We start from the raw sequence: 16,268 nt of genomic DNA, 5'->3' as shown, positions 1-16,268 counted from the left end.
AAGTTATTTGTTCGTTCTAAAGACCAGATGGCATGATGATATATATATAGTTTAAAACCATCACTTTGCTTCGAGTATCTTAAACTGTGACTTTTTTTATTTTTATTTTCCTTGGCTACAGATCTTCGAAAAACCATGTTAAAAGGCCGCACAAACTGTAACTACAACTTTAAGAGCTTCCTTTAACCTATTGAAATCCAATTTATTTAAATGCCAGACTAAGAGGAAACAGCAAACATAAAAGTTGATAGAGAGTCGACTAAGTAAAGATGATTGATATTTTTTACCAAATCAAATCTGATACCTACCTATAAGTATACATTATCATTTATATAAAGTAATAGTTATTAGTGCATTATTTCTTTCTGAAATAGATTGATAGCAACATACTCTTGCCACCACTTATTTATTCGAAATAAATACGTGACATGCTTCGCTCGTCAAATTGTGCCATTGGGCTAAGTACATTAAAAACCTAAAATTACAAATTGGGTGATATAAGACAGTGGTTCCCGAAAGGTGTTCCGTTGACCCTAGGGTTCAGCGGAGAGATCCTAGGGGTTCCGAACGTTAGGACTGTATTTAATCACTTAGAATTTTTGAAACCTGTAATCATATTTATATGTCAATAATCCTATATTTACTTAATATTTTGGTTGTTTTCATGAAATTATTTAAGTAAAATATACAGCAAGGGAAAAAAAGCAATATATTGAAAGAATAAGGAAAATGTATAAAATCTGTAATACTACTTCTGATCAAACTTTTCAATCCACAATAAAATAAATAAAAATTTTAAAATGAGTTCAAGAATAAATAACTATATTTTCCTATATCAATTTTCAAATTTTGAAACAGTTCTTTTTTGTTTTCATTTCAACGCAAGCCCAAATTTAGCTTATTTTTTTCAGCTTATGCGTATACCAAAAATAAATTCTGAACTAGGCTAAACGCTGTTTCGTGATTGTAACTGTCTGACATAAAATTTAGCTTTAAGACTGGCAATGATGAACATTTGGTTTACAAGATACTCAAAATAATTAGCAGTCTTTATTTGGTTTATATATTCACGATTACAAATTAACATTAATTATAAAGTCGAGGTTCCGCCAAAGGATGGTCGATCATTGTGAGTTCCATAGAATACAAAATGTTCCATACAGGTAGAATACTGTTTAAAAACAAGGCAGGCAGTTTTTTTTTTTTTTTTTTTTTTTTTTGTGACAGAATTTTTTACCTAGAGTATCGGTATGAGTTTGTTTCAAGTACGAATGTTATGTCTAACAAAGCCCCATCAAAATGTAACAAAAATTGATCCAATTGATTTGTTAGAAATTGTATCAGCCATTTTTAAAAAAAGAATTCAATTTCGAGACATTTAATTTTCTACAAGCAAGAGTGTAATGATGGATAAAAAATGAGTTTTTCCCCTCGATAATTTGTAAAAACTTTATTTTATTTTAAAATTAGTTTGTAATGTTTTTAGGAAAAGAACTTTCTTTATTTGTTCCACATATGTGAGTTGAAAATTGTTCTTTAAAAAGTCGATATGATTTTTAAAATTTAGCTTTTATTAGCTTTATTATAGGATTTTTTGACTTTAAATTTACTTATTACCAAAGCTACCGACATGAGTTTGTGGTTCTTGCGAGAATAACAAGTCTAACTGCTATGCGATGAAATATAATTGATCTTATTGGTTCGTTAGATACCATGTCAGCCATTTCAACAACAAAAAATATGCAATTTCGCGACTCTTAATTTTTGCAAGAGGATGAATGCTACAAGTCAGTGATGACTGAACTTGCATGACGCGTAGAAAAAAGAGAATTTTACTTTGTAACTTTGCAATATAATCTTCAGTTGTCATATTTTCAAATTATGCAATGATAGAAAAATTGTTTTCTAGAAGTTATACATCGCAGCAGAGCTCCATTGCCTCTTTATTAGTTTTCTAGGGCCCCTCCTCAAAAAAACAATTCTTACACGAAGCTATATTTGTCTTACTTTATTTCGCAATGTGACTCAAACAGGGTCATTAATTGTAGGAACCTCGCAATTTATTAAGCAACAGCTTGTATAATAATCAAATCTTTCAATTTTCGTGGAGCAATCGAAAAAAAAAAGCCAAAATAAAGTAAAAATTATGACACGCTCGACAGCTCTTTCGATCCCACTGGACTGAAGTAAAAATTCATGAAAGAAAAAGTAAAACAAATCGTTCACCTCGCCTTCGTGAGAGTAGGTCACTATATAAAAGAGAAGAGTTTTTTAAACTTTTATGGACTTCAGTCTCATCTGCGGAATAACAATGAAGTCGATCTCATCTTCCAAATTCCTTTTTCTTCTTGTGGTGATTAACACGAGTGAGTTCCTAAACAATCACTTATTTATCATTTGACAATTTTCATTGATTCATTTATTATATTTGAGATAAATTAGCTGTATGAAATATTTTAAGACTTGTATTCAGATTTTTTTTTCTTATTTTCGAAAAATGAGTATATCAAATATTGTTCCCATAATTTGTATGTATTGTGGTATAAATATTTAATTCTTTTCTACAAAAATGCAATGTATTTAAGAAGTTTCATTGCATTAATTTTGAGTTATTTTTATTAAAGTTTTAGCTCATTTTTTTTAAATTAATTAAATAAAATTCCTTTTTTTGTATTGGGAATGTTGACAAGATTTTTTAGACATAGTTTTACCTTATTTATAACCCATTGTGTTATCTTACTTATTCCAAATATCTGAAAAAACCTAGAAACACCATAACTATTAGAATTGAGCTATAAGTAAACTCATAAAAAAAACATATTTTTACATGTGTATGAATATTGAAATAACCTTTTTTTCAGATTCAATATATAACTAAGCAATATTTTAATATAAGTGATAAATATTATACAAAAAATAATGTTTCTACTTTTATGAATGAAAATAAAAATATAATAAATAAATAAAAGCTTTTTAAAATTATCATATGAAATAGTTTAAATTAGCTTTTGAATCTTGAACAGGTTTCACACTTTTGCATTAAAATTGGTAAAATTGTCTTTATCCTTTAAAGATCAACACCGCGCGATAAACGTCAAAGCAAGTATCGCCAAAATAAAATACGATTTCTTTTCTTTTCTTTTTTTTTCGAAGACGAAGAATTACTATTTGTTAAGTAAAAATTAATCAAGTGCAAGTGTTTCCTAATTTAAAAGAAAAGCGTGGGTATTGAAGGGAATTTCTCTAAACAGTAGTATAGTATTTAGAAATGAGATTTTAAAAAATATTATTTCACTCATGCACACCCAACAGCCTTAAGTATTTGTTTCCATGAATTACTATGCGAATCCTACTATTTTTAAAGAGATGTTTAATAAAGCATTATCTGGTATGCAATTAATTAAAGAAAAGAAATCAAAATGGGTATAAAGTTAAGTGAAAGTCAAAGAAATTGTAGGTAATACACATTTAAATATTTTATTTCTTCTCTTTTTTTTTCCAATGAAAACGTGACGCATTTCATGTTTCAAATATCGCGCCATTTTTTTTTTCAATCGCCTTGATGAGTTTTATATTCCTAATTATGTAATCAGATGGTAAAAGAATGGAAGTTGAATGACTTAATTGAAACGAATGAAGACAGAAGGGATTTTTTTTTTAAACTTTTTTTAATTTTACTTTTTATGAGAAATAATCTAGCATAAAAAAAAGTAGTTTAATTATGTGAAATTTCTAAACAAACTCTACAAATAGCATTAAGGAGACCAACCAAAATAAATCTGTAGAAAAAATTATTATGAATTTTGTCAGCGTTTGTGTTAAACTTAACGTAATGCTTTTTTTTAAAATCTTATTGTACATATTTTAATCTTCATTTTATCCTGTTACAAATACAAACATTTTATAAATTAGCCCTTTTGTATTACAATGTAATAAAATTTATTTTTGAAAGTATCCATAATTTGCTGAACTTATAAGTTGAAAAAAATATCATCCAAATTTGATTTCGTCTTAAATTTTTAAGACTGTATAAATGTAGTTTTCGTTACAAGAAAGATTTTTAAAACATAGTTTTTCTCACAAAATGGCTGTGTTTTGAAGAAAAAAAATTACGTAAAATGGGTTACATTTTCATGGATTACTCAAAATCTGTCAATTCAATTAAAAAATCCTTAAGAGCAGAAAAAACTTTATTTATTGTGAGCATTGTGTCAAAATTTAAAGTAAATCTGCTGAAAATTGTACTAGTTAAAAGATAAAACAAATAAGAGAAAAACAGTTACGCTTAAATTGCGTTTAAAGTCTTGTGATCCATAATCCATATAAATATACAGGGTTATTCATTATTCCCTCCGGGGTTTCGAAGCGTTATAATAAAAAAACGAAGACGAATATGGCAAAAAAGAACATATGAAATTATTCCGAAAGTATTCAAGTTTTAATTTAAGCAGTTGCCGGTAGATGGCAGTAACATGTACCACTGAAGCCAGTTGTAGTAAAGAAAAATGGCGTTTACAGGCGGAGGGAATTATGAATAACCGTGTATAAAGTTTTGCAACTTACTATAATAATTTACCTGGTACGTAAGATACTTCTCCATCATTTCTAGCAGTCTTATTTTATCTTCGTTTAACCCCTTTTCTTGTCGATCTACCCTCATGTTAAACACCTCATATGCTTTTAGAGTAGGATGAAATTTTTCGATCATCTCATTTTAAGCGTAATCTTTGGCTGCTGGGCCTACATTAATTCCTAAATGTTCTTATTAATTACTAATTGCTAATTTCTAATTTAAAAAAAACTCAATACATTTTGCGAGCCGTCATGGCTCAGGGGATAGAGCGTTTGCTTTCCAACGTGGTGAACCGGGTTCGAATCCCAGCAGTTGTTGATCCGCTGATCGATACGAATTCCGCATCCGGATTGCACCGACCACAGTGCTGACGTAAAATATCTTCAGCGGTAGATGGATCATGGGTTAGTGTCCCCTTGCCGTCAGACTAACCGTGGGAGATTTCCCTCTCCATGCGACGCAAATGCTGCTTAGTTCCATCAAAAAGTCCTCCACGAATTCTAGATTGTTCCCATACTCGATCCAAGAGTTTCCTTATCTTCTGAGTTGGATTTAAAATTACATTGCTACGGAGTTGAACAATGCCGGTATTAAAATATTTATATAAAAAATAAATAAAATGAAATAAAATATCGCTGCACATAATAAATTTGTGTCTGTATAAGAGGCGAGTTTTGGACAAACCGGAGACATTTACCACTACAATGATAAAGGTCGACCTGAATTTGTGAATGTTTCCCAAGCCGATTTTCGATTCGAATTTTTATGAAGACCTTATTTGAATAATGGTTCAACCCCACTCATTGAAAACTGTTACGTTAGTATGAGTCTAATACTTGAATTCTTCTAATACTTGATCCAGGAGTTCCCTTGTCTTCTGGATTGGGTTCAAAATTACAAGGCTACGGAGTTGAACATAAGTAGTCGTAAACCAAAAAAATTGCGTCGACTGCTCAACAACGATTATAAAATTAAAAAATAACCTATTGCAACCTTCATCAAGAATTCAGCTAAATAAGTTGCAATTTCAACTATTTTAAAACCATTAATCAATTCATATATCATCATATATCAATAATTTAAGAACCATTAACTCCTTTTCTTATATAATTTTTAAAAAATTTCTCAATAAAATAGTTAAAATGATAGCATTTTACTAAAAATTTCTTGATAGGAGTGAGCAAATCCTTTAATTGACTAAGAACACAAGTTCATTTGTTCATACCTGTCACAGCATGTCCAGCGCAGCACTCGACATATTATGCTGCAACTTTTAAATTTTTTGGAAGAGGAATTTAATATTTTCGTGCTATAATCTTAAGACAAACTATAGAAATATGGAATAAAAATGTTTTTTATTTATTTAGTTTCTTTATTCATTTATTATTATTTTTTTATTTATTATGTTATTTTTTTCTTAAAAAGTTGTTATAAGGAAAACAACATTTACAAGCATCGTTATGTAAAATAATAATAATGAATCAACAAATTAAATTGAATGTTATCCATCATTCGGATCTTGCGTTACATGACAACGAACACAATTTTAATGCATAATATTTTCTTAACTTTTTTTGTGATGAAAAAAATGTGATTAGATCGGACTAACTTCTTTGTAACGAGGTTAACGAACCGAAACAACTTTTTTTTTTATCTGATTCTTGACATAATTTATATATTCATCGTTCAAAATCTAGGACAAAGACTCGGATGAACGCCCCCTCATATTCTAAATCTCCATTTTATTGAACCTATAAAAAAAAGTCGAATGAAAAAAAAAAGCATGTTGAAGGAAAATTCAGTTAATAAAACTATAAACCGATACTAAAGATGTGTATATATATAAATACGTACTTGTTTTCATGAGGACGGAGATTTGGGTTAACCTTCATTTTAAACACTTTTTGTCACTAATTTTTTAATTGAATTATATGTAGATGAATACGATTTTCTATATAATTCAGAACATATTGAAGAAAATAGCTTTTAAAGAATAAAAAGAATCTTTCATTTAGGTGACATTCTAATCAGTTCCATCTAAATGCTAAAAGAAATGTGTAACGGACAAATTTTTAGAAATATATATTTTATTTTATATTTATATTATAACCGTCGTTGAACAGTCGACCCAATTTTATGGGCTTACGACTACTAAAGTTCAAATCAGTAACCTTATAATTTTGAACCCAATCCAGAAGACAAGGAAGCTCCTGGATTAGAAGATTGGGAGAAATTTGCCTTCGTGGAGGACTTTTTGATGGAACTAACCCGCCTTTACGTTTCACGGAGAGGAAGATCACGAGGACCTCCCACGGTTAGCCTAACGGCAAGGGCACTCTAACCCATGATCCGTCTACCACTGAGGATATTTCACGTCAGCACTGTGGTCGGTGCAAGCCGGATGCGGATTTCGTATCTACTGAGATTCGAACCCGTTTCACCTCTTTGGAAGGCGAACGCTCTATCCCCTGAGCCATCGCTGCTCAGAAATTTAGATTATCGACTTCAAATATAAGATATTTTAATGTTTAACAGTTTCGATACTTTTTATTCTTAAACATTATTTATTTTTTAACTTTATAGCACATAAATACTTTGTTTTTTTTTTGTTTTGTTTTTTAAATTTAGTATAGGTGCCATATTAATTTCAAAATAATTTTTGTTTTTATATAAGCGCTTAGAAATATATTGCTGTTCTTTTTTAAAGTAGTAATTTTTTTTACCCTTCCAGTATTCCACTATAGCTCTAGTCAATCGTGCCACTTACGTGAACTTGATCTTTGTGCCGCAACCTTAGTGCTTTTCAACCAGAGTCCGACAGGAGTTGCTACCAATGAACCTGACCTCAACAGGCAGTGCACGTAAGTTTTTAACTGCTGAAACTAATGCAGTTCTCAATATAGACGGTGTTCCGTAATCACCACCCATACTGCACAGTTTTTGAATTCTTATAAAAAATTAGGGTGAAAAGTATAAGCAGAGTCAAAGATCGCAATTTAGTATTTAAGTGAATAAAATAATCCAAATCTAAAGAATCTGTAATAAGGAGATGAAATATAAAAAAACTCCGACTACGGGTCACAAATAAATATTTAAGCGAAGAAAGAACAAAATCGTTTTTAAAACTCAATGAATCACTAGTGAGGAAGGCAAGGCTAAAATCGTAAAAACCTACCTGTTTGCTCGAGGAAACAGGAAGAAATCACAAGGCAATAAATTTAGCTTTGATGTTTTCTTCACGAGCCTTTCGATAACGATTTTGTTTCTTCCTCCTTTAATTATTAATTAACGACCATCAATATGTTTACTTTAAGACAAGAGTGTTTCACGGAGTGATTACAGAACACCTTGTATATTGAAATAACTTAAGTGTTTTCATGATACGGAACTAAGTTGCATGATAACTTTATGTTTTAGATGATTGTGTTTCATGAAATTTGCTGGTTCATTTGTTTGGAATAATAAAAAAAATTGCTGTGATTGAATGTTCAATAACTAGTAACCAAAAAATTTTGTTTTCTTTAAAAATAAATTTTCAAAATTTAAAATTATTCTGTATATAGCATTGATTTAAGGAATGTTTGCTCAAAGAGTTGGAGTACTTTCTTTAAAGTGCTATTTTTTATTTTTTTTCACAAAATAAGTCATATAAAGACGAATTTTCGGCAATAGTTTAATAACTTGAGCAAAATTTGTCTTTAAAAATAATTATTATTTTTAATTTTATTTATTTTTCATTTTAAAGATGAACCGTAAATAAATAGGGTTTTTTCTCATTTTGTCTGATACTTAGTGTATTTTTATCTAGCAAACGATGGTAAGCAGGAAGTGTTCTAGTTTTAAAATAACAAGGAAGTGACTACTACGAACATAGCAGTGAAACTAACAGTTTCATTGTTATGTTCATACCAGTTACTAGTTTCACTTTGTATTCATACTAACTTAACAGTTTTCAATGAGAGGAGTTGAACCATTATTCAAATGAGGCCTGCATAAAAACTCGAATCAAAAATCGGCTTTGGAAACATTCACAAATCCAGGTCGACATTTGCCGTAGTAGTAGTAAATGTCTCCGGTTTGTCGAATACTCGCCTGGTATACAGGCACAGATTTATTACATGTAGAGATATTTAATTTTATTTTTTTTTATACATTTTTAAAACCGGCATTGAACAGCCGATCCAATTCTAAGTTTACGACTATCAATGTTCAACTCCACAGTAATGTAATTTTAAAGTCAGAAGGTAAAGAAACTCCTGGATCGAGTATCGGAACAAACTAGCCTTTGTGGAGGACTTTTTGACGGAACTAACACGCATTTGCGTTACATGGTGAGGAAAACCGCGGAAAGCTCCCATTGTTAGTCCGACATCAATGGGATTTTAACCCATAATCCACTAAGGATATTTCCCGTCAGTACTGTGATCGGTGCGAGCCAGCTGCGGAATTCATATCGACCAGCCACCTCATTGAGCCCTACCCCCTGAACCAAAGCGGCTCTAATGTATAAAGATAAGAATCTAGATATAGGTGTAGAGGCAAACATACTGCTATGCTATTCAGAGCCTGACGAAGGCAGGGGCATACGGGACAGTTAACCCGGACCCTCGCATTAGTGGAGGCTCCCAAAGCAAATGGAAAGTTTATTTTATGCTACATTCTTTAATGAGCTTTTTCATAACAAAATACCATTACAGTGTAAAATCCGTCAGTTTTATGTTAGCTTCTTCATTAATCTATCGTATGAACACAATCTATATTTCGTAAATCCATGGCTTTCTAAGACGGAATTCAGCTAAATTTTCGCAATTACAATGAACAAATTTGGTCAATCAAAAGCGTGTATTTTTGCATATTGCAAATTGCGATATGTTTACAGAAATACAGGCTTCTGATTGGTTTAATCGAGTCAACGAAATTGCGTAAATTTAGCCCTAATGTCAGCAAGGATATGAATTTTTCGCTGCTAGATGACAAAGTTAACAATCAGAAAACTGCATCCGGCATGATGCCGAAGGACATTATCTGAAAATCATTAAAATGGGCAGAACGATATTTCGTCTGACCACTGAGGGGGGGGGGATTTCATAGCTATTTTAGGTTCTAGTCAATTTTCTTATTATCTATAAGGAGGTGAAAAAATATAAATACCTAAAAATTAAATACCTTTAAATTCCTCCATATTAAACACCTTCATTACTGAAGCAGAGGGGGTCCCCTAAGAAGTTTTTGACCCCGGATCTCAATTAGGCTAAGTCGGGCCCTGGTGCTAAGAGTCAATTTTAATGTGCGATTCATTATTATTGTTGCAGATATATTAACGAAGCAGAACAATGTTTCAAAAACTTCACTCTCAGATGCATGACACCACTGCAGAGAGAACTACTTGGATTCGTAAGTGAGGGTTCAGAGAAACTATTAACTGAATACTGTACACCTGGAACTGATCTAAGAGCAAGTAAGTAACCAGTCCAGAATTTCTATATTCACGTTCTAGAGCGTATTTTTTTTTCGTTATGGAACTCTAAATGATTGAGCATCTTTTTGGCGGAGACCCAAGTTAATAAAATAAGTAGCTGTGAATATACAAACCAAAGAAAGGCTTAATATTTTGATAATGAATGAAATTTTTTTCAATAACCGTTTTAAGTTTTAAAATTATAAGTTTTGTGACAAACAGTTGAATTTGCAAGCCTGGAGCGGCATCTAAGAACACCATAAATCTTTATTCTAGTCATTTATTAATCTTTATTCATTTTATCATTATTCTTTATCTTTAATCTTTATTCATTATTAATCTTTATTCATTTTATTTTCAATTGAAAAGTTCGATGAGAAATAATGTTGCAATTTTTAATAAATTCATATCCTTTTCATAATTTATTCAAGATATTGTTATTGGAAGAAATACTTTTTTAATAAAATTTTGCTATCTTTTTATTGGTATTTTATTTAAATAATAAAAATATTAAAAAATTATGGCTATTAAAAAATGATGGTGTATTGCTTGGATATAAATATAATGACACGTTTCAAAAATTATTACTGGTTTTAAAATTTTTAAAATATCGGATTTAAAATATTTAGTTGTAGAACACCACATATGGAAACCTTTGTACTAGAGCACTAGAGACTATTAATAAGTTAAAAAATGAAAAATAAAGGAAATCCAACCTCAAACCATCTGAGCGAAGACTAAACCAAGCATCCCGACTAAGGGGAAGAAGTTATTCATTGAAGGTAACAAATAATAGGGGAGGGGGATGAAGAATACAAATGGTCACCAGAAGAAGGGAAAAGAAACAGTGAATTGTCTTTTGATGATGAAAAACGGAAAGTAAGATCGGATGGCAAATAATGTTGGCGAGTCTTATGTGAAAAATATATGTGTGGAATAAAACGTATTGGTTTCCGTTAGTTTTGCTGAATCACTATGATTCCAAATTTGCTTTAAAAAAAATAATTATAATTACAAAGCTTGTTATTTATTCATATAAAAATGTGTCAAAGACTGCGTCCTGACACCAACAAACCAAACTACGTATTTTTTAATAAAATTTTTAATTATTTCTTGTTTGCTTAAATGGAACTGACTAAATCAACCGATTGTCGTTTGCACCTTTCTTATTGGGCGATTCATATTTGCATCTCAATACTAACATATTCCTATTGGTTGCTAAGTGATCGATAATTAATAGATTACCAGTGGACAGGAAAATGAAATGACATCAACTTAGATATCTCTATTGATATCCTGATGTTAATTTAAGAAGCTTTAACTTTTTATTAAGAAACGATGTTCGACAACCAAATCTTTAATATTAATTCAGATTAGTTCGATCGTGAAATTTTTATAATCCTACCTTCTTTTTCAGATTATTTAAAGCACGCACCGTGTTTGAATGATGCCCATAGTCTACAAAAAGATTGCTTAATTGATTTGCAGGCTGGTCTCGAAGCTATTTCAGTCTCAGAATTTCAAAAGCGAATACCAATGGCATGCTGGTAAGAATTCATCTATCGCTATTGAATCAATCATGCAGATGGTGAATAATATGGATAATCATCCAACACATATAAACTACGCTGTTCAGCTAAAGATTTATCCCTGAGCTAATGAAAACACATATTAAACATACAGTGATTATTTCATATTAACAAAACACTTGGAATCAAGGCTTTTATAAAATATGCAATTTAATTAGTTATGTGGCGTGGTTTTTATGGTAGATAATTTTTTTTAAATCAAGTGAAAAAGTTACTAACGCTAGGAAAATCTTTTTCTCAAAAAAAAGTAAAATGTTTTATTTGTAATCAGAAAAAAGTATTCGGCAATTTCAAATTTTTTTATTTATTTATATTTAAACTTTAGTTCATTAGTTTTCCAAAATCCTTCAAATTTTTAATTTTCCGATTTTTTGAGTTTTTTCGTATGCTGACAAACGTGACGGAAGTAAATTGCAGAAAATGAAAGTAAAATGTTTTTGTTATGTTCTAAATAGTTTAACCTTCATTTACTTATTAATTTTCCGAAATAATTGTATTTTTAAGACAAATAATACTCACTTTCAAAAATTATTTTTCGAATTATTAAATTTTTTTTGTCAGAATTTTCTTGCATGTTCTGAAGAACGTTTATTCTGATAAAATTTCTTAAAGCTAACACAAATTACAATAAAAGTTTAATATAAAATACTTCGAAATTTTGTATGAAGTTCTTGTATAATGTTACCAGTGACTTGAATTATAAGCTTAAGTCTAAGTGTGAAAGTGTGTTAAGTCTAAGCGTTATTTTTTATCAAGCTTTAAATAAGAATATTTCGAATTTTTCTTTAAAAATTCAATATTAAACAATGTATTTAGTTCTTTTTATTATCTGTTTGAAATGTCAAGTTTTAGTTCAAAACACAAGTAATCAAATTATTGATCAAAGGAAAAAAATTGTTTTGAAATTTATGCTTTACAATTTTTTGTAGAGCTGTTAGTGTGACGTGAAAATTTTGTAGTTCAAATTTGTCCTCATTTTGAAAAATATTTTATAAATTTTTAAACTTTGCTTTAAATTTATAATTTTTCGACACCTGCATACCAAACATAAAATTAAAATTTTAATTAAGCATTTTTTAAAAAATATATATATCGAAACCTGTCTGATACCTTAATAGTATAGAAGTCAGATACCAACATATACTTTCTCTGAATAAACATTTTTTTTTATTTATGATGGATTTTGATGGCGGGTAACAGCCGCGATCTGCAAAATTATAGTCTCTGCTCAGGAGGATTAGTTTCGGCTCAATTCGGTTAGGAGAGTAGTCATAAGTAAGTTAGAACCGTTTATGTTAATTTTATTTCTGCGTATTTCGTCATATCTATTGAACTATTAACGAAATAAATAAATAAAAATTTCAATTATAAAGTTCGTTTATGGTCGAAAACTTTACGGATTGCAAAATATAAAACATTTTAATTTTTAACTATGTGGTTCTAAATGACAAAATGCAAAATTTAAGCGAAACTGGCATATAGTTTCTGAGAAATTAAATTTTAAAAAAATTAATAAATAAAATCGTATTGTTAAATTTTCTTATCATTTTTAAATTTTCGACCGACTTCTTTTAAATGTTGGGTTTTGTCATTACAACTTGCATAGTTTAAAATATTATAAATTTATGATAAATAATAAAAAAATTTTTTTACATGGATGAAAGAGCTTTGATTGAGTTTAAAGATTTTTTGATTAGCTTCTAAAGTTTCCGAAATATTGTAAAATACGAAAAAACGTTAAATTATATATAGGGATTAAAACTTTCAATCACTCTCCCTGCAAAACTAATTGATTATTATTTTTAAGAGTGCTACTCCCCTCCCCTCTATTTTAATGGTTAAAATCCCGAATTCATACATTAAACAACTTTTGTATTAATTAATTAGCGTAATTACGAAGAATTCTTTAAGCCATTAAGATCGCAACTCAAGTGTGAGATAATTTTGAATCTTCAAATAAAAATTATTAATTAAAAATTTCAAATTTTCGACTTTTTCAAGTTTGATTTTTTAAGAACTATGCAACAGATTTTGCATAAATTTTGTATTTTACTATTTAAAGTGGTATTCTTTAAAATTATATACCTCACAATTCAAAATTTTTTTTTACTATTATTAAATAAAATAATAAAATGTAATAAATATTTACTGAAAGTTATATTTTGGATGGAATTATCTTTGAATAAACGCATAAGTGTGCAAAAATTTTTCAATTGTCTTAAAAAGGTCACAAGATATGGTGAAATACACAAAAAGTAAAATTACCATTTAATAGGTCCAAATTTTAGATCGCTCTCCTGACTATACGGTTGGAACCATATTTTCCAGATTGCGGCAACCCCCTTTCTTTTTGGGATCGAAAATCTGAATCCGTCTGAAAAAAAAGGTGTATTTATTCAAAGAAAGTACGATTTTGTGTAACTTAAAATACCGTCTGCCCTAATTAATTAGCATATTTGAGGCCACCCCAACCGTTAAGATTAAATCCAAGAGCTGAACTATCCTATCATTAGATTAAAAGTTAATCAGGGTGGCCCATTTTTTTATTTTTCAAACTGTACATACAAATTTAAAAAAATTAAAGCATTTTTTTTTTCATTTATTTTACAGCGGATACCAACGTTACATGACTTGTGCTCGTAAAACCGTGGAGAAGAAGTGTGGAAAAGCAGCTGTTGACTTTATGCAACTGCTCCTGAAAAATGCAGTATCCAGACTTCCCGACATAGTCTGTACAGGATATGGATCTGAAAACCATGAGTGCCAAAGAATACTTCCCCCAGAAGGTACGGAACCAAAGGGTTCAAAGTCTGACTCCGTACTGTCAAGGCTCTTTGCAGCGTACTTGGGAAATTAACTGACACCAAAGATTATTTAAATAATTGCTCATTATCGCTAGCAGGTAAATTAAATCTTACCCCAATTTCATTCAAACTAGTATGTTGGCTAAGGTTCCACACAAAAGCTAAAGCAAATATACGTATAATTTTAATCATATTTTTTAATTTACTACTTTGTCTACAACTTTTTATTTTCTTTCGAAATTGTAAAAAGAGTGTATATTAAGTGAGCGAGTGATAGTGAGCAATTCTTTGATATGCAATATATATAATAATTTCTTAACGATTTGTAAAAAAAATTCAGTTTAAATGTATTTGCCGATCATTTTTCCTCATTCCATCGCCACAAAAAAAATGCATATTCATTTGAACGCAAACTACAATTAATCACTCATTTGTATAACTCATGAAATAAGAAAGGTAAGCAATGCAAAACCCTTTGTCTATCCACCGTAAGAAGACGACTGACCTTCGAAGAGTTCATTTTCACGTGGGGACGTTATTACGCTGAAGAAACATCATTTAGGAAGCTTTTTTTCATTTTGCCCACCTACCATCTCTGATCTTCCTTTGGTTTCCGTTTCTAAGTAACGCCTATTGTAACTATTCAACTCATACTGTCAATTGATTTCTTACAGTAGTCAAATAATATAAATTCGAATATGTACTTTTTTTACATATAATTTTTTTTTGTAAGTAACTTTCTGAGGAATTAAATAACCAATAAAATTACTTAAATTACTTTAAAAATTTGGAATTTTTTTTCTCTTAAAGATTTGTATTGTTGCGCACAGGTGCGAACTGAAATATTTTACTTACAGCTACTTAGAGCTAAATTAACAAAAAATAACTCGAATGCGGAATAATTTTAATAAATACTCATTAAAAAAAAATATGAATGGTTTTTAATTTAACTTGATAAAAATTTTTCCATTTCTTGAGCAAGAAATTTTTTTTCTGAGATACTAAAGTCTTATGAGATTTAGCAGAAATGCTTATTTCTACGATGGACCATTCTCGATTGCAACTCTCGAATACGCCATCAAGGGTGAACACCCATTTTATGTCTTGAACCTTCCCCCTTCCTTCTCCTCCTCTTCTCAGTTGTATAGGAATGTACTACGATATTTTCTTCTTTCTTAATACTTTTATTTTTCGTATTTAATTGTGAAAGATATTTTTTTTTAATGTCCAGGACGCTTTCTTTTAGAACTATGTTCAATATAATTTTCAGTTCCAAATATTTTTCCAATTTAAAAGTTTTTAATCTATTTAAAAATTAAGACAGAAACTATCGTACTTCCTTCTCCTATGACTCTCCTTACGCTAACGGTGTAAACACACGAAATGTTGCCATAGGTAGAGAGTTCTGCTCAACGCCACCTGTAGCCAATTTCGATCCCCATTTCTGCAAAAATCCATTAGATTGAGGCCTGGTAAAAAATGTGGACATTCTTGTGCAGAAAGAAAGTCAGAAAAATGTGCACTGAACTAATCTGAGTAGATTCATATTAGAAATTTCGTTTTCAAAGAGCTTTTTGACCCAGGAAGTATTCTTTTTAAAAGAGAGTTAGTGAAATGCCTTATAAAACAATCTGATTTTAAACTTTGTAAAAGCTATTTCTTGTCACTTTGTGTGTTGTATTTGTGAACCAAATGAGAAAATTGTCACCACTGTGATGCAAAGAATTTTTATACAAGTATTTGTATTTTGTAAATAAATTGTAAGAGATCTATTTTTGCAGTGTTTCTTATCTGTTCAAAAAAATCTCACTAGATTGTGTCAAATCACAACATTGAAAGCTAAA

At 29.9% G+C, this 16,268-nt stretch overlaps 1 protein-coding gene across 1 annotated transcript; it reads left to right on the top strand.

Annotated features, from left to right (window-relative positions):
- Window positions 1–2,022: 2,022 nt before the first annotated feature.
- On the top strand, window positions 2,023–16,196 carry LOC107447579 (uncharacterized). Its single transcript, XM_043042762.3, has 5 exons — window positions 2,023–2,366; window positions 7,305–7,434; window positions 9,886–10,031; window positions 11,449–11,578; window positions 14,231–16,196. The coding sequence occupies exons 1-5, from the start codon at window positions 2,282–2,284 to the stop codon at window positions 14,475–14,477; spliced, it is 738 nt and encodes a 245-aa protein (XP_042898696.1). The 5' UTR covers window positions 2,023–2,281; the 3' UTR covers window positions 14,478–16,196.
- The last annotated feature ends 72 nt before the right edge of the window (window positions 16,197–16,268 follow it).

Source organism: Parasteatoda tepidariorum, chromosome 8, assembly GCF_982258835.1.
Source record: "Parasteatoda tepidariorum strain Cologne lab strain chromosome 8, Ptep-v5.0, whole genome shotgun sequence".
Lineage (NCBI taxonomy): Eukaryota > Metazoa > Arthropoda > Arachnida > Araneae > Theridiidae > Parasteatoda > Parasteatoda tepidariorum.
The sequence above is the reverse complement of the archived record's forward strand: the minus strand, read 5'-3'. Positions and strand labels throughout refer to the sequence as shown.